The sequence below is a fragment of the Lactuca sativa genome, chromosome 1 (genome assembly GCF_002870075.4).
Source record: "Lactuca sativa cultivar Salinas chromosome 1, Lsat_Salinas_v11, whole genome shotgun sequence".
NCBI classification, from domain to species: domain Eukaryota; kingdom Viridiplantae; phylum Streptophyta; class Magnoliopsida; order Asterales; family Asteraceae; genus Lactuca; species Lactuca sativa.
The window spans coordinates 86,202,517-86,226,203 of record NC_056623.2 but is presented as its reverse complement, the minus strand read 5'-3'; the positions used below and the strand labels follow the sequence as shown (position 1 = coordinate 86,226,203).

Below are 23,687 nucleotides of genomic sequence, written 5' to 3'. Positions count from 1 at the left end.
GATGTGGCAATAAGTAGTCCACATCACCTTATGACTTTTGTCACCCTTGAACCATTTTGGTTCGGCTGTAGCTAGCAGCCAGGTGTGGGATAGTCAGCCCCGTATAGATCTATACACTCAAGTCACGCTCCCTATCCAAGAGATTCTGGTTACAGGTGTAGTCCTCCACTCGCATATCTCTGTGGAGTGTTCACCGAGGACGTGTCTCCAATCATATAGGACTAACAAATTTACTAGTAATAATATGATAATCCTCCACTCGCGTATCTCTGTGGAGTGTTACCGAGGACAAAACAGTGTACAAGTTCTATGCTCAAAGGTTCTAATGTCATGCTTTTAACTGATAAAATGTGGAAAATCATTTGTGAAATATATATAAAACATAACAATTTAAATTCCATTTCACAAATATATGTTTACGTGATCTGCATGTTCAAACGGTTATCGGTTGTAACGATCAGTGTTAAAAGCATATAAAATGTGAAACACACACAAGAAAACAAGTTTTGAGTACAAGTAATCCCTTGTACTTTGCTTGTGTTCCCCCCTGAAAACAGTGAAAAACAGTGACAAAGGGTAGGGGTATGAACTCACCGCTTTAATGTAGAGTTCGAGTGTCAACGGATGCCCTGAACTCCTATGGCCCCTATTTATCATGAGACGCACATAAATGAGTTAGAACTAAGGTGTTTCATGACTAAACAAGATGGGAAAACATCCTTAGGGCTTGGAATTACTAAGAATAAGTGTCCTATGATCCAAACTTAATGATTTATGCATGTTTAGGGCCAAATATGGGTATTAGAGTGGGTGTATGATCTTGAAAATGAGTGTGCGGTTGGGGAGTGCGGCCAGGAGTGTGTGTGAGGCAGCACACAAGAGTGTGCGGCCGTATAGAGGGTGTGTGCGGCCGTACACAGGAGTGTGCGGCCGTACACTCCTCATTTGAGTCCATATGTTGATTTTTGAAGTGTATGCTCTTCATACTTGGGAGTTTTGAATGTGTGTTGCCCCCATATGAAGGTGTGCGGTCGTACACCTTCATGGGATGATGAATATGATGAACATAATGAGTTTTAAGCTTGGGATCCAAGTGTTTACCACTATACTTAGCTTGAAGATGAAGTAGATCACGATTATGAAGCCTTCCAAGTGTTCTTGGTTGATGATTTAGAGAGAGAAAGTAGAGAGAGGGAAGAGAACATCTAAATGAATGAATGAAGGGGGGGGGGGGGGGTATCCATCCATAAATATAATTGGGTGAGAGGTTGAGGGTGTCTGTGGTTGTGTGTGGCCGTACACACAGGTGTGTGGCCGCACACACAAGTGTGTGGCCGCACACACCTTATTTAGTGAGCTTGGCCCGATATTGTGATACTAAACACTCTCCAACCCTTCCTAAGACTCATATCTTAGATTATACTAAGTCTAGAGCACTCAATGAAACCACAAGATTTAATAAAAGACAATGAACTCAAGTTTTAGTGCTAGAACAATTACATGGGTTAGAAGTTTCGGGTTGTCACATCTTTATATCCATGCGAAGGTGGGGAAGAGTTCTACAACTCCATTAAGTCATTTATGACTAACTGCTTACAGGTCTTAATCTATTAAGTCACAAACTTGGTCAAAAAAATATAGAATTCCCATTTTCCCTTTATGGCCTAAATGCATCATCTCTTACATTTCTTCTCTTGAAATCATTCATCTTATCTTATATAAGTGACTTAAACTTATCTTGACTCATATCATGAAGTTTACATCTTCTTAATTCATGAAATTCCTATAAATGACCAAATTGCCCTTTCGGTCAAACTTTCACCCAAAGTCAAAATTCTCTAAATTTTGGGTTCTTACAATGAGAGTGATCCTCCCACTGAATGAGAGATATTTAGCCTTCCTAAGCTTTATATTGAACTTGTCAAGCACAACCTTCTAATTCTTAGAAAGTTATATATTTTCCCCTGTGGGAAGTCTCAAGTATGTGACTGGAATGTGGCAAATTAGCAATTTAGAATAGAAACCATAAATGAGATATGGATGAGATCAACACCAAAACCGGATACTTAGTTTTTTTTGAATTTAGCTTTGAGACACGAGGCTAAGAGAAAATATCGTAGAATCCTTTTAAGATTGTGAAAGTTGGATGAAGATTATTCACCATAAATAAAATGTCCTCGACATATAAAAAGTGGAAAACTAAAGACCCATTATTAGGTGTTTTAATCCCCATAAAATACCCAATTCACAAGCCTTGTTGGTGACCACATTCAAAGCTTCCATTATGATTTTAAAAAGGAAATGGACAATTTGGTCACCTTGCCTCACACCTTTTTGGAACCACAAATTCCTTTGTTAGAGATTTGTTTACTATAATCGGACATTTTGTGGATGTGAGAAGTCCTTCAAATCATTGGAAAGCCCATTTGTTCTATGGTTGAGTCAAGAAAATCCCAACTCACAAGTCGAACATTTTTCTAAATCGACTTTTAAAAATACGCATTCTTTCTTTGATTTTTTGCCCAAGGCTACAATTTATTTATGATTAGTGGTCTGTCAAGAATGTTCCTCGCACGATGAATATGGTTTGGACATAACTAACCACCGAGGCAATCACCAATATAGAAGAAGAGTTAGAATTTGAAAAGAATTTTAAACTGTTCAATATCACCTTTAGTTTTAGAGGTGAGCTTTTGAGAATTTTAATTTAAAGAACAAGGGAATCTCTTCTTTAACAAGAATCGGATCTGTAGAAACTCTCAAAATGCTATCATTACTTTTCAAGCTTCCGTAAATAATCATTCCAGGAAAGGAATAAAGCTTTAACTAAAAAGATATACGACAAATTTAAAAGAGAAAAAATGTCAATTTATATGAGTAAATGACCAATCACATAATAAATTGAAATCATATAATCCGTGTAACAAAAAGATGTTAGGACAAAACTTGCAAATCTGAAAACCCATATGAACCATTTATGTAGTTTTGTCTATTATTTTAGTTTTCTCAATAAATACAAACGTTTTGACATGTTTATGTAATAACAAAATAACATAAGGAAAAATTGCATTATTAGAAATCATGGGTTGGTATGTTTATATATATAAAATTGTATTTTTGGCCTTCGGTGGTTCCTTCGCCTCCTCCTCCTTCCACATCTCCAACGACCCGATCCCTACTCCCCAAGACCCCACATTGCGGTGATTCATAAGGTTTTGACTTCCATTACCATCCATTCCATTATAATTTGATGTAGCAGTTTTGATGAATGCTTAACAAGATAGGTTTTTGGCTAGGTCAAGGTCAAAGCGTGGGTTGAATTGGGTGAGGTCAAGATCAAAGGGTGAGATAATGTGGCCACATCACATACAACTGTCAAGATACGAGCACCCACACCATATCTCCCTTCCCATCCCATCGATGCATGATGCACCCTTCAACTATATTTATGACTTCGGGCACACACACACACGTACACACACTTCATGCCATGAAATGAAATTGGTCTTAATAAATAATGTTTTTTTTTTTGGTTTATTGCTTCCTTCATGCGAGATATTTTATTTGTATGCCATTTTCATAACGAAGTTTGTCGTCTAAATTTAGCTACATGAACAACTTAATGATAAATTTTTGTTTAATTATCTCTTTTTCATGTTTTCACTGAAGAGCAAATAACTAATTAGTATGTTGATCCATTACTATAGCAATATGATATCTTTCTTGTATTAGAGAAAATAGCGACGGTGGATAAACTGTTTAGATTTTAAAGGGACAAAGGTGTTAGTCGAATGGTTTTTAAATTAATTAAATAGAACTATCAGTCACTGTATAAGTTCTAAACAATAAGAACTCCAATAATACAAAAATAGATTTTTTTAGAGTATCTATTCGCAGTATTTCCTTGTAGTTTTCTGAATTATAAAATAGACATTTTAATTTTATATTCAAATTGCAAGCTGTAGAGCAGAGAGAAAGAAACCGTGTACATAGTTTTAACTTTGAACCTACTATTTATTTTATTTATTATTTTATTATATTATATTATATGATTGTGTATTAATTTTTTTGTAAAGAAATAAAATATACTAAAATTGGATGCCAACTGTTTCTACTAAACCATCACGGCGGCACCGACGACAGCTCGTCTGTGTCTCCTCCGTACTACTCACTTTATAAATGCATGTCATGAAGCCTAACCTAGATGCATGTTACATAATAGTTGGGCCAAAAAGAATATTTACAAATGAGTTAATTGTATAAAAGATTTTATATTTATATTTTTCTGTTCAAATATAAGGTGTTGTTTGGTTCACATAATGAATATGTCAGAAATTTGAATCAAATTTCATATAATGTTTGGTTGGCAGAGAAATGGAGTTAGAATGAATTTCAAATTATATTTGGTTCGCAGGAAATGAAATTAAAAATCCATGTAAAATAACATAATTACTCATTTTGTTTATTTTGCTTAATTTTACTTTATTTTTTCTAACTTTTATGTAAATATACATTCCATTATATAAATTATAAAAAATAGTAAAATCTCGATAGTGGTGGTGGTAACGGTGGCGGTGGTAGTGAAACGGTGGTAGTGGTGTTGGGTGATGGTAGTGGTGGTGGCGGCGACGATAGTGTTGGTGATGGTGGCGGAGGCGATGGTGTTGGTGGTGGTGGTAGTGGTGGCGACGTGGTAGTGGTGGTTGTTTTAATAGTGGTGGGTGATGGTAATGATGGTGACATCGATAATAGTGGTTGTGGTGGTGGCGACGATGGTGGTGGCGGTGGAGATGGTGGGGGTGGCGGCAGTAGTAGTGGTGGTGGGTAGTGGCGATGGCAACTATTGTAGTGGCGGCGGTAGAAGTATGGTGGTGGTGGGTGATGGCGGTGGTGGTTGTTGGTCGGTGGCGGTGGTAGCTAGTGGCGATGACGGTGGTGGTTGTAGCGATGGTGGTGGTAGCGGTGTTGGCAGAAGTGGTGGTGGTAGGGGTGGTGATAATGACGATTGATGGTCAATAGCAGTAGTGATGAGTGTTGATTTTCTGATAAGTAACTGAGTATTTTTATAATATGTCATTTTCTTTGTAAGAATAAATGTTTTCTATCCAATTTTAGAAGGAATCTATTTTCCTTCATATCGTGGAAAATTTATTTTCATTTAGGAATCATTCTTCCTCCTCTAAGTCTAGCCAAACACATGAATTCGAAGAAATTTGAGTTATTTTCCTTTGAATTCTATTCTTTTACTACCAAACAAAACAAGCGTAAGTGTTTTTTTATTATTTTAAAAATGATGTTAGTACATGTACCTCTATCACTCATATAAAAAAAATCAATCACATATTCATATATTTATACAAGGGGTACATATAAAATAAATAAAATAAGGTTTTTAAAAATCTTTTAAGGGTTCTTATTAAATCTTGTTTGTTTAACAAGTTTATGGTAATCGTATAGTTTTACAATAATTTTTCTTTTTTTTAAAAAATCTCAACATTTTATTTCCAAATCAATCTGAACTTTTTAAAATAAACTCCCATTTGACAAACCATTTTGGTTTGTACTAATATTTTTCGTTTTGGGTCATGATTCCTTTGTTTTTATTGTTGTCGCTGTTTTGTGGTGTTGTTGATTGATTCTCATGTTTTTGTTTTTGTTTATGGTGTTGTTGATTATTTTCAACATTAAAACTAAAATGAAACATTTAATTTTTTTAAACAAAGAAAAAGGCCGGAGTGTCTAACATTTGTTGGAAAAATAAATATCAAAATCTATTTGTAGAATGCTCATAAATAATACGCATGTAATTAAATAAACGATCTAGGTTGGCTTGGAATCTAATTCCAGCTTTTATATTTTCACTATTAGAAACATTTTTAATCAATCAAAAATGATTTGATCCATAATAATCTCATTAAATTCTTTTATTATTTATTTTCTCCATTGATAACTATATAAATATTAATAATAACATTGTCAATAAAATCTTTAAGCATTGAATTATTGTTCATTTTCAAAATAGCACTCATAAAACCTTCAATTAGTAAATGGAAGGTTTTAGTGACAAAAGGCTTTGTGCATAATAACCCAAGGTTTTGGTTTTGCGTTGCAACACTCAAAAAAAATTTCATTAACTTTTTAAATTTTAAAATGCTATGGTTATAAAATAATTTTGGGGATAAACTCGCATTTAATAAAAACCAGCTCCCACAAAAACATTTACATAAAAGTAACATGGGGTGTTATATTAACTCATTAAGCATCACAAAAAACCATAGCAAACAAATACGAATTACATCGATATCATTAATAAGGAACTTGGTAAGCTCCACGCCATCCACTAACTCTTAACTTCTAACTTCTATCTATCATCTTTTCTCCTTAAGTACAACCTGAGATACATGATATTAGGCCTGACAATCGTGTCGTGTTCGGGTTGGCGTGTCGCGGGTTGGCGGGTCAAAATATGTCAACCCAAACACGACCCATTTAAATATACAGGTCACGGGTTGGCGGGTTTGGAACATAAACCCATATATGACCCACGAACCCATTTATTTATATGGGTTCACAGGTTGGCGGGTTTGTGGGTTAGATTTGGGTTCGTGGGTCAGATTCCATAAATAAAATTAACAATTAAACATGAATAAATTCTTGATGGTTGACGCAAACATATCTAATATTTAGACACTTAACTACTTAAGTCTTAAAGTCTTAAACATCCAAATGAAAATTAAAAACATTCATAGAAACATGTTCAATGCCTCAATCGCTTATACAGCCATATGCCGATACGCCATTTGATTTAGGGAAAAAATGAGGAAAATCAATTAGTTACAAACTTACTTACGACCTTATGAGGTAGGACTACAAGTCAAAATATAAATACATTTAAAAATAAAAAATATTTTTTTAAATTAAAAATATAAACGGGTTGGCGGGTCAACCCATTTATGTTTTGAGAAACCCATATATCACCCGTTTAATAAACGTGTTGGCAGGTTGGCGGGTTGGCGGGTTGAAAAATTCAACCCAAACCCGTTTATTTCGTGTCGTGTCGCGGGTCGTGTCGCGTGTCGTGTCGAGAATTGCCAGCCCTACATGATATTAAAAAGAGATGCATAAGACAATAATGTCTCGTGAGATACACAAGTTTGTGAACCAAAATATTTTAAATCATTTACATGAAAATCATTTCATACATAACAACATATCATATCATATCATTTTATACATACCATAGCTTATCATATTATAACTATAATGTCACACCTTATGATCTGATGAATCAAACACATTAGACGTTGACCACCAGTGCCAACGCCAATACCAGATCATATCAGCGTTAGTGTGAACCAATAATCTTGGTATATATAATAGATATGTGGTCTTTAATCTTTGTGCTTAGGATCAGACCTTAACTTACATAGGTATACATCCTATAATTAGTGGGATATTAGTTATTGTAATCACACACATCACAATATTGTCCGCTTTGGGCCACTCGGCACGAGGACTTCCCAGGGGGTCACTCATCCTAGTACTACTCCCGCCCGAGCACGCTTAACTGCAGAGTTCTTATGGGATCTGCTGCCCTCACGGCTTTAAAATGCGTTGTGTTAGGGAAGGTATCCACACCCCTTATAAGGAATGCTTAGTTCTCCTTCCCAGCCGATGTGGGATCAGATCTAACCCACTTTCACCCCCCATTATAGGGTTCGACGTCCCCGTCGAACACATCGACCCATGCCCTGGCTCTGATACCATTTGTAACATCCCCCTCTGGCACGCATCACAATATTGTCCGCTTTGGGCCACTCGGCACGAGGACTTCCCACGGGATCACCCATCCTGGTACTACTCCCGCCCGAACACGCTTAACTGCAGAGTTCTTATGGGATCTGCTGCCCTCACGGCTTTAAAACGCGTTGTGTTAGGGAAGGTATCCACACCCCTTATAAGGAATGCTTAGTTCTCCTTCCCAGCCGATGTGGGATCAGATCTAACCCACTTTCACCCCACATCGGCTGGGAAGGAGAACTAAGCATTCCTTATAAGGGGTGTGGATACCTTCCCTAACACAACGCGTTTTAAAGCCGTGAGGGCAGCAGATCCCATAAGAACTCTACAGTTAAGCGTGCTCGGGCGGGAGTAGTACCAGGATGGGTGACCCCCTAGGAAGTCCTCGTGCCGAGTGGCCCAAAGCGGACAATATTATGATGCGTGCCAGAGGGGGATGTTACAAATGGTATCAGAGCCAGGGCACGGGTCGAAGTGTTCGACGGCGACGTCGAACCCTATAATGGGGGGTAAAAGTGGGTTAGATCTGATCCCACATCGGCTGGGAAGGAGAACTAAGCATCATTCATTATAAGGGGTGTGGATACCTTCCCTATCACAACGTACGTGTCTTTTAAAGCCGTGAGGGCATCAGATCCCATAAGAACTCTGCAGTTAAGCGTGCTCGTGCGGGAGTAGTACCAGGATGGGTGACCCCCTGGGAAGTCCTCGTTCCGAGTGGCTCAAAGCGGACAATATTGTGATATGTGCCAGAGGGGGATGTTATATATATATATATATATATATATATATATATATATATATATATATATATATATATATATATATATATATATATTCAACATTGGGGTGAAAACCCTAATGTAAGTCTTGGTGACCGTCTTTATGACATTCGTTCTCTTGGTGAGAACATTTTTTCTTAGTGAAAGCAGCTTTTTGATTACTTATGCTCTTATGTTTTTCCGTTTAATCTTTGCTTAGTTTGTTTATTCATTGTTATTCATACTTGAGTGTATCCGATACATGCAAACCTTCAATTGGTATCAGAGCGGGTTTACGATACACTCAAGCTATCATGTCGACCTCCTATAATCCCAAGTCGTCTGTTTGCAACAAGATCTTTCCTTTTGATGAATTCAACTGTACTTCTTGGAAATTAAAGGCCATTGATTTTGTCGAGATCATGGACTATGACATGCTTGATATCATCAACAAGGGTCCCATTGTCTCTAGGCATCGACTCTCGAATGACAATGCATTTGGTAGTGAACTAAAGCAGAAATATATTCATGGATACAACAACGAAGAGAAAATGGTTCTAAATCTCGATGTGAAGGCGATGATTACTATAGGAAACTCTCTTCTATATCATGTTTATCGTTTGGTTCAAAATTGATCAATTACATAAGAGATGATGATCACTCTATCATTGGCCTTTGACAAAGAAGGTCTTTCAAATGATGAAGTTTCAAAAGGTAAGTGTCTCACGACTCAAATCATCGAGTCTTCTGCTGAAACACCAAGGGGCGGCGTTAGCACGTTTGATGCTGACCTTTCTTTAGCCGTTATAGACTCTAAGTCTGAGGATTGGGACTCAGCCTCAACGTATCAGGTAAAGAATTTCGGTAACTATTCTTCTGTTGAAAAAGATGATATATTTGATCATTTATGTTTCAATCTATATATTTCAAAAAAAGAAAGATCTTCTCTCAAAATTGAGTAAAAAAAATCTTATAGAAAAACTCTCTTTTTCTGAGAACTCTCTTTCTCAATTAAAAAGGGAAAACGCTTGCATCTCTCTGACCAACAATTTTCTTCAGGCTGAAAAGGAAAAAAGTTGTTGATCATGCAAGAAGCATTCAACTTATTTTAAAAACCTAGGATTCATCACACTATAATGTCACGAGAATTATTAATGATCAAATTGATGATCAGTGTGAGAAAATCCTTGGGGTGATGTTAAAGGCACTCTTCCCTAGAATACTTTTTCTCAAACTCAGTAATCTCTTAAAACTTCTTTACTGTTAGAACACCCCTAAAAATGGCATTGTTGAAAGACGAAATAGAACTCTCATTGAAGTTGGGAGAACTATGGTTGTTGAAGATGGTCTTCCTCTATCCTTCTGGGCTGAAGCTGTCAACACAATGTCTTACACTCAAAACTGTTCCATTATTGTAAAGCGTCATGGGGACTTCCGATGAGATGCTTAATGGGAGAAAACCATACGTTTCTTACTTTATAGTGTTTGGGTGTGACTGTACATTTTGAATCAAACAGATCAGCACTCAAAGTTTGAAGCTAAAGCTGATGAAGGAGTGTTTCTGGGATACTCTAGTGTGTCCATGGCCTTCATGGTATTCAATATAGCAAGGCAAACTGTTGTGGAAATAGGTCATGTCATGTTCGATGAAGACTCATTTATCCATGATCAGATTGATCATCCTTCTTCCATTCCGAATGAACTTACCTTCAGTCCTTCAGACCATGTTCCCGAGTTCCTACCAAATGTCACTGAGCCTGTTGTTCCGAATATTGATCAAATTGTCAACTCTGATTCTGACTTTGAAGATCATTTTGTCATCTCTGAAGAAGATGAGCCATCTACCCTCTCAAATCAAAAAGATTCACTTCCAAACAACATGAGTGAATGTACTAATCCTATAAGTCTTCGAGATCATCCTGAATCTCAAATCACTAGAGATGTAAATTATGGGATTCTCACTCATAGCAGAGTCCACAAAAACTTCTGCATGTTTGTGAATTTTGTCTCGATGATCGAACTAAAGAATGTTTTTGATGTTGTCAAGGAATCTGACTGGATAAAAGCTATGTAGGACAAGCTGAATGAATTTGAATGTCATCATGTTTAGACTCTTGTTCCCAGGCTTGAAGGAAAAACCATCATTGGTACTCGTTGGGTGTTCAGAAACAAGATGGATGAAGATGGAATCGTCATTAGAAACAAAGCGAGACTTGTGGCCCAAGGATTTTGTCAAATGGAAGGGTTAGACTATGACGAAACCTTTACCCCTATTTCTAGACTTGAAGCGATTCACATGTTCCTTTCTTTTTCTTCATTCAAGAACTTCAAAGTCTATCAAATGGATGTAAAGTGTAACGCCTGTTCCAGGTATCATTTTATCTTATAAGTTATTTTAGGATTTTAGACTGGAACTCGATGATTTGGGGAGCTCCAACTCGTCGAGTAGAAATCATTTTGGACGTGGGACTTAGGATCTACTCGACGAGTTGGACGTTGTAAAGGTAAACCCTAATTTTCAGGGATTTGTACCCTATTTAAAGAACTTATGGCTCATTTATAGCCTCTCTCATCGTCCTTACAGCCCAGAGAAACCCTAGTTCGAGCCTTACACCTTCTTGAGTGTGTGAGAGAGCTTTGGAGAGTGATTTTTGTGTGGTTGTGAAGGATTTTGAAGCTTGAAGAAGGTGTAGTAAATAAAGAAGCAGTAGATCCGACATCTACTATATTTTGGCAACCATCTTGAGGTATAAAGTTGCTACCTCGACCTTTATTTTCTTAGATCTCATCTCATGAAAGTAAATGGTCACTTTTGATGCATAAGGGTGTCATTTTCGGATTTGAACTTGTCATGAGGATATGGATTCAGATCTGGACACCTCTAGGACTCCATGGATATAAAGTTGGTCACTTTATCTAGTTTTAGCCCTTCTCCATGCCCTAAACCTTGTATAAACCTTAGTTTTGAGTGTTTTAGCCTCTTAAGGCCTTGGATGCATGTAAAGTTGGCAACTTTACGTGGTAACTACACCCTAGGGGGCTAGATTTGTAGTTTGGAGCCTTGAATCCCACTGGAAATGAGTGAACATGAAAAGGGATGAAGGGACTCGATGAGTTGTGTGACAATCGTCAAATTCTGGCCAAGTCAAAGTCAATAAAAGTCAACGGTTCAAACCTATAAACTCATTTAGTGCTTGTATGATAGGGTATATTCTATGTTTTCCAATATACAACTTTATATCATAATACAAAGAATCACTCAGAAGTTTCAAATTTTCAGAAATTCTAAACCCTAACTGGGGTGAGTGATGTAATGACTTTATAAAGCACTATTAAACACCTCCGGGGGTGTAAATGTAACGCCCGTAGGTCCGGGCTAGTCAATTTAGAGACGTTAGGCGTCAAAAATGATTTTTTGATGGAAGATCATCTAGAAGGATTAATCTTAACCAAGTTGTAGTATATGTCACGAGGTTTCCGTGCATATAAAGAAAGCCAAAATCCGAGTTATAACGAAGAAGTTATGACCCGTCGAAGTTTCGCGACAGAACCGGCACGACGCAATGCAACGTAAAAGGTGAATTTACGTTAGAGCGGTATTTAGCCAAAACGATCTAAATGAGAATCGAAGATCTCATTGTTGGTAGCGAAGCGATAAAAAGTTAGGCGAGAACGGACGTCAAACGAAGAAGTTATGAATTTTTAACGAAAGTTTATGTCCCGGCCTATTAAAAATAAATAATAAAAATAAAAGTCAAAATTAGCCGACGGAGTCTAAACGAAAGTTGTAGATCGTAGTCTCACCTTCGCATGGATATAAAGAACGTCGAAAACGGAGTTCGTATGAAGAAGATATGAATTTCCAAAGATTATTAAATAATTTGTATTTATTTTTAATCTTTAATTCGGAAGCATTAACCGAAGGAGTCACCGGTCTGATCCGAGGTACGCGCCGCGTACTCGAGTACGCCCCGCATACTCCGAAGTGTCGACATTCGCAGCAAGTGGCTTCGGATGACGAACGCAGTGACGTTTTTCGGACCAGTACGCCCCGCGTACGTGCGAGGCTCAGCCTCTATAAAAGGAAACCGAAGGCAGCCGATAGTTTTGCCAATTTCTCCTCTTCTTTCTCCCATTTTGCATCGGTTTGCGTACCAGAAATACCCCGAAGCCTCGGTATTGTTCTCGAGCCCCGAAGAAAGTCCCGAGATCCCGAAGATCCCGAGAAGTGCGGTTCCCGAGCCGAAGCTCTGCCTGCGAGAAGTTCGATTTTTGAAGAGATCTTCCAGATCTGCTGAGGATTACTACTTCTGCAAGTCGTAGTGCTGTCCGATCATCTTCTGATCAAGTGAGTGTGTAGTTATTTTCTTCTAACGCATAATTATTAAGTATTTTCGTTGAAATACGTGCTACGTGGATAATATAAAGTTGTTTATATGGATGGATGTATAGTCCCTTTCATAAACACGGGTATAATACAAGTATTGTTTGAATTATTAAGTGTACGTTTGGGAGAGTGTATGGTTACTTTCTTCTAACACATAAATATGAAGTATTTGGTATAAAATACGTGCTATGTGTTTATATATTGTTGTTTATTTGAGATGAGTATGGAATGAATGTTTTATATAGTTTTAAAATGAGATAAACTGTATGTGTATTCTAGATCTACAAATATGTTGGGTAGAACATGGGTAGGTGAGATAGTTGGTATGTGATAAAATGATGAGGTATGAAAGATGATTAAGAATGATATTGGTAGATGTACCAATTAAAGAATGTCATAAGACTAGCAGATGTGCTGTGGAGTAATATCGGTAGATGCACCAAGTAGTGAATGTCGTAATCCTAGCAGATGCGCTTATAGGATAATGTCGGCAGATGCGCCAAATAGAGATTGTCATAATAAAAGCAGATGCGCTTATAGAGTGATCCTAGCAGATGCGCTTATAGGATTAAGTCGGCAGATGCGCCAAATAAAGATTGTCATAATAATAGCGGATGCGCTTATAGGGTAATCTTGGCAGATGCGCTTATAAGATAATGTCGGCAGATGCTCCTAAAAGAGAATGTCATAAACCCGGCAGTCGCGCCTCATAGGGTATGACGGAATCATGGCAGATGCGCTTAAAGGATGATGTTGGTAGATGGGCCTTATGTAGCAATAGATTTGTGCTAATTCCTTAGGTCAATCCTAGGAATGGATGAATGGCGGGTAGTTGAATTCTTAGGGTAAAATCCTAAGAAATAAAGGAGATAATGGGGATGGGTAATTGGGTTGATTGTTTGATGGTTGAATATAATAATTATATTATTGTGGGTTGAAAACCCTATATGCTCACCAGGCTCCCAAGCCTGACCCACTCAGTTTTCTTTGCATTACAGGTAATGACACAAGAGTATAAGTTGGTGGACTTGACGAGAGGTTTTGGACTATAGATCAATAGTTGAATAACTATTGTAAGGTTTATTTATATTGTTTATGCTTTTGGTCTGTATCGAAACATGACATCCCGAGGTTTTATTATTTAATGGAAATACATTCTCTTTGAGAAATGTTTTGATAAATGGTTATCATATTTTATTTTGGGAACAAATTCCGCAACCGTTTTCTTTAAACGATCACTCTGATTTATAAAACAAAGCATAAACAAATCGGTCTTTTCTGGCCGTGAAATTGGGGATGTCACAGTAAAACACTCATAACGAGGCATAATGGGGTTTAAAAACCTTGCATTACTAAGACAAACACTAATAAAGGCCATCGGCCAAGTCTCTCTCAATCTCTATCTCTCTCTCTCTGTAACACTAGTCAAAATAGGTCAATAACAATCACATGTGATTATACCAATCATGTAATGTGATTTTGTTAAAACTAGTAATGTAGTAAACTTACTATGTATTTCATGATAATTCTAATGTAAATATGAACTTTCATACATACTTTATAGTATAAATCAAAGTATATGTCCATACGATTCCAAAAATGTAGAGAACGTCGAAAATATGGCTTCGCGTGAAGAAGTTATGATAAACTGAACACTATAAAATCTTTATAACAAGATTAATTTAAAATAGTCTTATAGTTAGCTATTGTAATCTATTAGAGAGTTGTAGTAGTCGGAATTACCTACGCGTGCATATAAAGAACGTCAAAAACGGAGTTCGTATACAAAAGTTATGGCCTTCCGAAGATGTCGCTGTCAGAAACCCTAATTTGACTGAACTCACGAGGTGAGCATCAAAACTCACGACGTGATGAGTCAAAACGCCACATTTTGAAGCTAGAAGTCTACGGAATGATAACCCAAAAGCTGACGACGTGAGCAAGGTTTTCTCACGACGTGAGGACGCTACAGGACACGAATCGGGGCTAGAAAACACGTTAAAGCTACATGATAACTCTTACCATAACTCACGATGTGAACATATCATTTCTCACGTCGTGAGGGCCAAAAATCAGCCTATAAATAGCCATTTCGACCCCAAGGCTTAGTACACCTGAATTTCTTATCTCTCTCTCTCGTTTGTTGAAGCCATTTCGCTTCCCGAGCCCGGTGATCGCAAACCGCTGACTGTTTTCATTTAGATTCTATCGAATCACGATATTAAGGTGAGTTTCACGGCCCCACTTTCTAATATTTTCAGGGGAAAACACATGCTAAATATTATATATATGTTATTATTATGTCTATATGATAGTATATATCAGTATCAACGTAGTTAGTTATAATAACCGGGATATAGTTATTTCGTATTTGAAAGTATACAACTATCGTAAAGTTGTTAGCATGTTATTGTCATACTAATGTAGATCTTGAGTTATACTTAGGATTGTATATATATTTTGTGTTCGATATAGTTCCAAAGTTATACTCGGAAGTTCTATATGTGAATTAATAAGTATGTTTTTATTATTGGTTTTATGTCAAGATAAAACAAGGTATGTTATATGTTGCTATTATTGGTTTTATGTCAAGATAAAACTGGATATGTTATATGTTGTTATTGTTAGTTTTATGTTAAGATAAAACTTAGTATTTTTATTGATAGTTTTATGTCAAGATAAAACTAGGAACGTTATGTGTTGTTATTATTGGTTCTAGGTCAAGATAAAACTTGGTTATACTTCAAGATATAGCTGTTATACTGCCTAAATGTTATGAAGTTAGGAGTAATGTTTAAAAGCATAGTCTAGTGACTTAGGGTTTTAGACCTCAAAATGCTTTTGTTATTAGAGCTATAGGAAGCCGTCAAAGTCTTTATGATCTTAATGTATATGTACAAGTGATGTAAGCTGTAAGTTCTATTTTGAAAGTTCGCATGTTCCTCTAGAAAATCATATATTTCCTACTTGAATGAAAGTTAAGTAAAATGACACTACAAGCCTTTCTATGGGTACTAAGTGAGTACAAGCTATATATACTCAGAGTAAACAAACAATCGATTGTGCGCATCTGCCCTAAGCTCACAACCCAACGGGGAACACAAAGTAAGGCGGATAGCACACATTCAATTGGTTGTTAGATCGTTGTCATATATAACCCTGGTGTATTCACTTGTTACTCATGGAGTTATTTGTAGTGGTTCCTTTATATTTAATGAAAAGTTCTTTTAAGAAAACCTATACTTCTTATAGTAAAATATTGACCACAGTGACTACTTTTATAATAGCTTTGTTTATACTACTATATATAATCTGATATCGGGTAGAAAGTTAATTGGGTGAATCTGCCCTAAGTCCACAACCCAACGAGGACAGGAAGTAAGGCGGAAAACACACATTTAACTATCTATTGGGTATTAGTTTTATATATAAACATGGTGTATAAACTAAGGTGTTATAGAGTTACTCACCTAAAGTCTTTAAAATTGTATTGGCTTAATAAATGGATTAAGCCCTTATCTGGGAAATTTCTAGTTTTGTATACCAAAAGTAATGACTTTGAAAAGTATGTTTTGTACTAGAAAAGTTGTGCTTTGACTCTGTGTCCTATAACCTGATCCATACCTGATACCCTTATGATGACTTAATGTATACTAAGCATAAATATATATATATATATATATATATATATATATATATATATATATATATATATATATATATATATATATATATAGAATCGGGTAGATAATAGATTGGGTGAATCCGTTCCAAGCCCACAACCAAACAAGGACAAGAAATGAAGCGGAGAGCACACATTCTATTAGCTGTCGGATCCTATTGGTATATATGTATCCTATGGTGTATACATTAAGGAATCATAAGACTAGCATTATGGTCCTAACTTTTAAAAGTAGCCTTCTACCGAGACCTGACTATTTTGAAAGTAGCCTTCTACCAAGACCCGACTGTTTTGAAAGTAGTCTTCTACCAAGACCCGACTGTACGACTATTATTAATTAAATCTAACCTACCTCATCGATTATGTGAATATGACACATGGTAAAGGTATTAATAATATTGAAACTGGAATTTTATATCCTTCTGTAATTGTCATATTGACAGTGTAAGTACTGTAGTATTTGTAATAAGTGACTACTTTATGTACTATTTTGCCTTAATTGAGGGTTAAGGCATAATGTGATGGCTAGATCCTATGCTAAACACTCCCTTGTCAAGAGATTCTAGGAACTACACGCGACCCCTGCATGAGTGCAAGCCGCGAACATACACATTACTATGATCATGTATACCCAATATAACTATCACAATGCATTGTGATTCATTGGTATAGTTAGATCCTGAACTTGTTCCATGCTAAAGCACCTTATTATGTTCTGCTCTGTTATCGTGTATTGATACCGTATTTATGTATACGTATTCATATAAGCGTATCCATGTAAACGTATTTATGTAAATGTATTGCGTTAGTATAGACTCATGAACTGGACTGAGTCTTTGTGTGCTTCATTGTACTAGAAGTAATGAATAGCATTCTCATAAACTATACCTATAATAGTTTACTAATGTTCTACCTGGATTGTTACTGAAGAGACTCATTTATCTACTAAGTTATGCTTGTACTTTAAAAACAGAGTTTTGTATAACTATAAAGTAACATAACCTTTAAAAGAGTTTTGGAATATTTTGACAACTTATAAATAACATAAGTAACATTTTGAAAGATGTTTATAACAAACATTTACACAATTATCATTGTGTTCAACTTGTATTCCCCCCCCCCCCCCTAAAACATTTAAAATAGTTAAAAGATTCATTACGGGGTATGAACTCACCTGATGTGGGTGATTAAAACGGGTATGCGCGTACGGATGAGAAGTTCCACGAATGAAGTCCCGAGACACAATAAGTTATAAATGATATATAATGACACATATTGACATGAATATAGTGTTTATCAACAACTATATGAAAGAAAACACCTTTCGGGACTAGGAAAGACCTTGACCAAGTGTTGGAATCACTTGTGATTCAACAAAGGAAGGTAGAATGGCACTCACATGAGTTTACTACCATGGGTTTACGGCCGTAAACTCATGGTTATTCATGTGTAAGTGCAAGTTTGAAGGCTATGGATGTTTTAGGGACCTTAACTCTACCCTAGGATGAGGAAGGCCGCTATCTTTGAAGCCTTTGGGGTGTTTACGGCCCATGGACCACTTTGTCGTGTGTTTGCGGCCATAATCACCTATGGGTGATGGTATTTTGATAGTTTTGAGTACTAAACACATCAAGGTAAGGTGCTAGGCTAGTTTCTAGGCATAAGGAAGGAATTTAGGACATCTCTGCACCATAAAAGGGAGTTTATGGCCCGAGAACATGCTTGGCCGTAAACTCTCTCCAAACCTTTGATTCTTAATGTTTTTAAGTGTCTAAACATGAATCCTAACTGAATATGTAGTGTAGGGAAGAGCACTTACAATCTAGAAGCTTGTAATGGTTGATATTGGCCAAGAACACTAGTGTGTGTTCTTGGTGTAACTTGAATATCTAAACAAACATGATTTTCATGAATGAAATCAATGTAAGAAGCTAGTTAATAAGATGTATTAACTAATCAAGGGATAGAATACTCACTGTTTTGAAGATCTAAGGAAGAAGGTTGGATGATAGTTGAGAGGATTTGGAGGAAAATCCGGCCAAGAAAGGAAGAAATGAGAGGAAATGACCCAATGCTCTATATATACCCTTGAGTTTACGGTCACATGAGTTTACGGTCGTAAACTCATGGTCTTGTGGCCGTGAACTCACTTAGATGAGGTTTAGGTTCGATTTGCTACACTGTGGTTCTAGCGTGTACTTTCTAACACTTAATCCTTAAGTGTTTTAGGCTCAAAACTCATTAGAATGACCTGTAACCAGGCTAGAACTTTGTCCTAATGATTTTGACACTCAGTTGAGTTGACTGACTGAGCTTATAAAATAAAAATTTTCGGGTTGTCACGTCATCCCCCTGTTAGAGGGAATTTCGTCCTGAAATTAGCTTTCTTAACATTACTACTGGGGTTGAGCTCTTCTGTTTTGTAGAATACTCACTTGTAGACCTGGTTATACTTCAAGATATAGTTGTTATACTGCCTAAATGTTATGAAGTTAGGAGTAATGTTTAAAAGCATAGTCTAGTGACTTAGGGTTTTAGACCTGAAAATGCTTTTGTTGTTAGAGCTATAGGAAGCTATCAAAGTCTACATGAGCTACCTCATTCATCAACTAAGATTGGGTATCTTAGTGGAAGTCCTCCGACCTGTAACCGTTAATCCCGTGTGAGCGAGGAAGTCGTGTATGAATAAGATACGGGTTGCCGTCCCCACTCGTTGTTGTTAATCACAACCCAAGACAAGCGAGTGACGATTCATTCCTTTTATTTTTATTCCGGTGTCAATGAAGCGCGCGGTGTTGTTTCTCATGGTAAATCATGAGTGTATTGTTTCTCATGGTAAATCATGAGTGTATTGTTTTGTCAGAGGGTTTGTTGTCAAGCAGCGGTTACAGACTTATGGTAGCAACTTGTTAGAAACATTATACTTCGTCGCTATACAAGTATTAATGTTAAGTATAAGTTTCCCCTACTTATACCCTAGGTACTACTTGTATATTAAGCAGATAATTATACCTAGCACACATACTCGTATAGAATTGAAATAGATTTATACGTAGTGGTTTTACTCGTATAGAACTGAAATAAGATTTATACGTAGCAACTTTCGTTTGTATGGAATTACAAACACTTATATTCATAGTATATGAGACTTATAGGTATATACTTATTTGGTAAGTAAACTTTTATACCTAGGATATATATAGTAAACGTTGGAGAGTCAAAATTATACTTTCAAAACTATACTTTCGAAACTCGGAATATGTATTATTTTTATATGGAGTCAAAACCTATGGACTCACCAACTTTATGTTGACGTATTTTAAATGCATGTGTTTTCAGGAAGTTGATAACAATGATACGAGAAATGACGTTACACTGCCCGGTGTTTCCGCCGACGGCCGAGATGTGACAGATTGGTATCAGAGCTATTAACTATAGTGAATTAGTACTTTCTTAGGAAAGCATGACTATAGTTTAGGTCTTACTATGTTAGGTTTAGGTATATCCCTTAGCCTATAAATATAAACTATTATTAATTATACTACTAAAGGACTACTTACGGGAGCGGTGACAGGATAAACATGTCGCTTGGGTTGCTGGATTTCAGAACGGCTATATGCTAAAATGATCCTGCCCTTCGACTGTCCTGACTGGTCGGTGCCTTATCAGCTAGACCTGAAGTAACAAACAATGATTAATAGAGCATGAATACAACAAATAATAAATATAGAGTCATATATGAAGACTCAGACCCGCGATGAGAATACACCTAAGTACCTAGAATGTTTTTGATCTCAAGGATTTAGATCACATATTCCAATTAAAGTTCATATGTGCATAGATCTTATCACAATTAGATGTAGGTGTACAACTATATTTTATTTTGATCAGATCATATGAACTATTTAAATTGGGAGTAATATTTGATAGACTAAACACTTGGTGATCCAAAATGTATAGGAACTAAACAAAATGCCTAGAAGAAGTAGCGCTTGTCTCAACCTGAACCAACGACCAGAACCAAAACAACAACAACCGCAACCACCACCACCAGAAACAAACCCTCCAATAAGTTCAGTAGAACTTGAAGAAATTATAGCTAAGAGAATCGTTACAGCTCTTGCTAATGTCACAAGAGGAGGAGTTAGAAATGAAGGCAATGTAAGGACCGCCAGAATGTGTACCTACAAGGATTTTGTAAATTGCAAACCTAAGAGTTTCCATGGAACGAAAGGGGTCGTTAGCTTGACTCGGTGGATTGAAAAGACATAATCAGTATTTCAAATAAGCTTCTGTCCGAACGAATGTAAGGTACGATTTGCTGCGTGTACCTTCACTGATGCAACACTTACATGGTGGAACAACCAAGTGAATACAATGGGTATTGATGATGCCAATTCCATGCAATGGGAAGAGCTGAAGAGGATGCTAGTAGAGGAGTATTGTTCCAGGGAGGAAATACATAAGTTGGAACAAGAACTGTGGACCCTAACCATGAAGGGTTCAGAGATAAATGCTTATACTACTAGATTTAATGATCTTGCGGTGATGTGTCCAGCACTAGTAACCCCAGAGTATAAGAAGATCGAGCGATATATCTGGGGTCTAACATCGCAAATCAAAGGAATGGTGATCGCATTGAAGCCTACAACATATGACAGTGCAAAGCGTATAGCTCATCAGCTAACCAACATAGAAATCTAAGTGGGATTTATAGCTGAGTCTCCCGAATCTGGAACGAACAAGCGCACATTTAATGGGAAGAATCCCATACAATCATTTGAGGAGAGACAAGAGGTGGCAACTAATTATGCAGCCACAACAGCAATACCCCTACAACCAAGGAAGTATGCTTGAAAACTCCCAATGTGCGCTCAGTGAAATCGTCATCACATAGGTAACTGTTCATGGTGCAGTCAATGTAACCGTCAGCACGCAGGTGACTGTTATATTTGCATGAAGTGCAAAAAGAAGGGACACACTGCCAGTTACTGTAGGAGCACAACACCTACAACAGAAAATCAAGGAATAAACATTGGAATAGGCTATGATGGAGGAAGATCATGCTTTGAGTGTGGTGAAATTGGACATATCAAGCAGGAATGTCGAAAGTTAAGGGGTCAATGAAGTTAGGTCGTGGTAGCGCAATTGTAATAGGAAGCAGGGAATCTATCTAGTACCCTTCGGTGGTATCTAGTTAAAGATAAATTTCGGGATGAAATTTACTTCAACGGGGGGAGAATGTAACACTAGTCAAAATAGGTCAATAACAATCATATGTGATTATACCAATCATGTAATGTGATTTTGTTAAAACTAGTAATGTAGTAAACTTACTATATATTTCATTATAATTCTAATATAAATATGAACTTTCATACATACTTTATAGTATAACTCAAAGTATATGTCCATACGATTCCAAAAATGTAGAGAACGTCGAAATCTGGCTTCGCGTGAAGAAGTTATGATAAACCGAACACTATAAAATCTTTATAACAAGAGTAATTTAAAGTAGGCTTAGAGTTAGCTATTGTAATCTATTAGACAGTTGTAGTACTCGGAATTACCTATGCGTGCATATAAAGAATGTCAAAAACGGAGTTTGTATGCAAAAGTTATGGCCTTCCGAAGATGTCGCTGTCAGAAACCCTAATTTGACTGAACTCACGAGGTGAGCATCAAAACTCACGACATGAGGAGTCAAAACGCCACATTTCGAAGCTAGAAGTCTACAGAATGATAACCTAAAAGCTCACGACGTGATCAAGGTTTTCTCACGACGTGAGGACGTTGCAGGACACAAATCGGGGCTAGAAAACACGCGTTAAAGCTACATGATAACTCTTACCATAACTCACGACGTGAACATATCATTTCTCACGTCGTGAGGGCCAAAAATCAGCCTATAAATAGCCATTTCGACCCCAAGGCTTAGTACACCTGAATTTCTTCTCTCTCTCTCTCTCTCTCTCTCTCTCTCGTTTGTTGAAGCCATTTCGCTTCCCGAGCCCAGTGATCGCGAACCGCTGACAATTTTCAGTTAGATTCTATCGAATCACGATATTAAGGTGAGTTTCACGGCCCCACTTTCTAATATTTTCATGGGAAAACACATGCTAAATATTATATATATGTTATTATTATGTCTATATGATAGTATATATCAGTATCAACGTAGATAGTTATAATAACCGGGATATAGTTATTTCGTATTTGAAAGTATACAACTATCGTAAAGTTGTTAGCATGTTATTGTCATACTAAGGTAGATCTTGAGTTATACTTAGGATTCTATATATATTTTGTCTGCGATATAGTTCCAAAGTTATACTCGGAAGTTCTATATGTGAATTGATAAGTATGTTTTTATTATTGGTTTTATGTCAAGATAAAACAAGGTATGTTATATGTTGCTATTATTGGTTTTATGTCAAGATAAAACTGGATATGTTATATGTTGTTATTGTTAGTTTTATGTTAAGATAAAACTTAGTATTGTTATTGATAGTTTTATGTCAAGATAAAACTAGGAACGTTATGTGTTGTTATTATTGATTTTAGGTCAAGATAAAACCTGGTTATACTTAAAGATATAGTTGTTATACTGCCTAAATGTTATGAAGTTAGGAGTAATGTTTAAAAGCATAGTCTAGTGACTTAGGGTTTTAGACCTGAAAATGCTTTTGTTATTAGAGCTATAGGAAGCCGTCAAAGTCTATATGAGCTACCTCATTCATCAACTAAGATTGGGGATCTTAGTGGAAGTCCTCCGACCTATAACCGTTAATCCCGTGTGAGCGAGGAAGTCGTGTATTAATAAGATACGGGTTGACGACCCCACTCGTGGTTGTTAATTACAACCCAAGACAAGCGAGTGACGATTCGTTCCTTTTATTTTTATTCCGGCGTCGATGAAGCGTGCGGTTTTGTTTCTCATGGTAAATCATGAGTGTATTGTTTCTCATGGTAAATCATGAGTGTATTGTTTTGTCAGAGGTTTTGTTGTCAAGCAGCGGTTACAGACTCATGGTAGCAACTTGTTAGAAACATTATA

The 23,687-nt window shown here is 36.7% G+C and overlaps 1 protein-coding gene across 1 annotated transcript; it reads left to right on the top strand.

Annotated features, from left to right (window-relative positions):
* The first annotated feature begins 4,374 nt into the window (after positions 1–4,374).
* LOC111900681 (glycine-rich cell wall structural protein 2-like) lies at positions 4,375–5,009 on the top strand. The gene is made up of 3 exons (XM_052766088.1): positions 4,375–4,379; positions 4,555–4,727; positions 4,810–5,009. Exons 1-3 carry the CDS (start codon positions 4,375–4,377, stop codon positions 5,007–5,009), a joined length of 378 nt encoding a protein of 125 aa, XP_052622048.1.
* Positions 5,010–23,687: the final 18,678 nt, after the last annotated feature.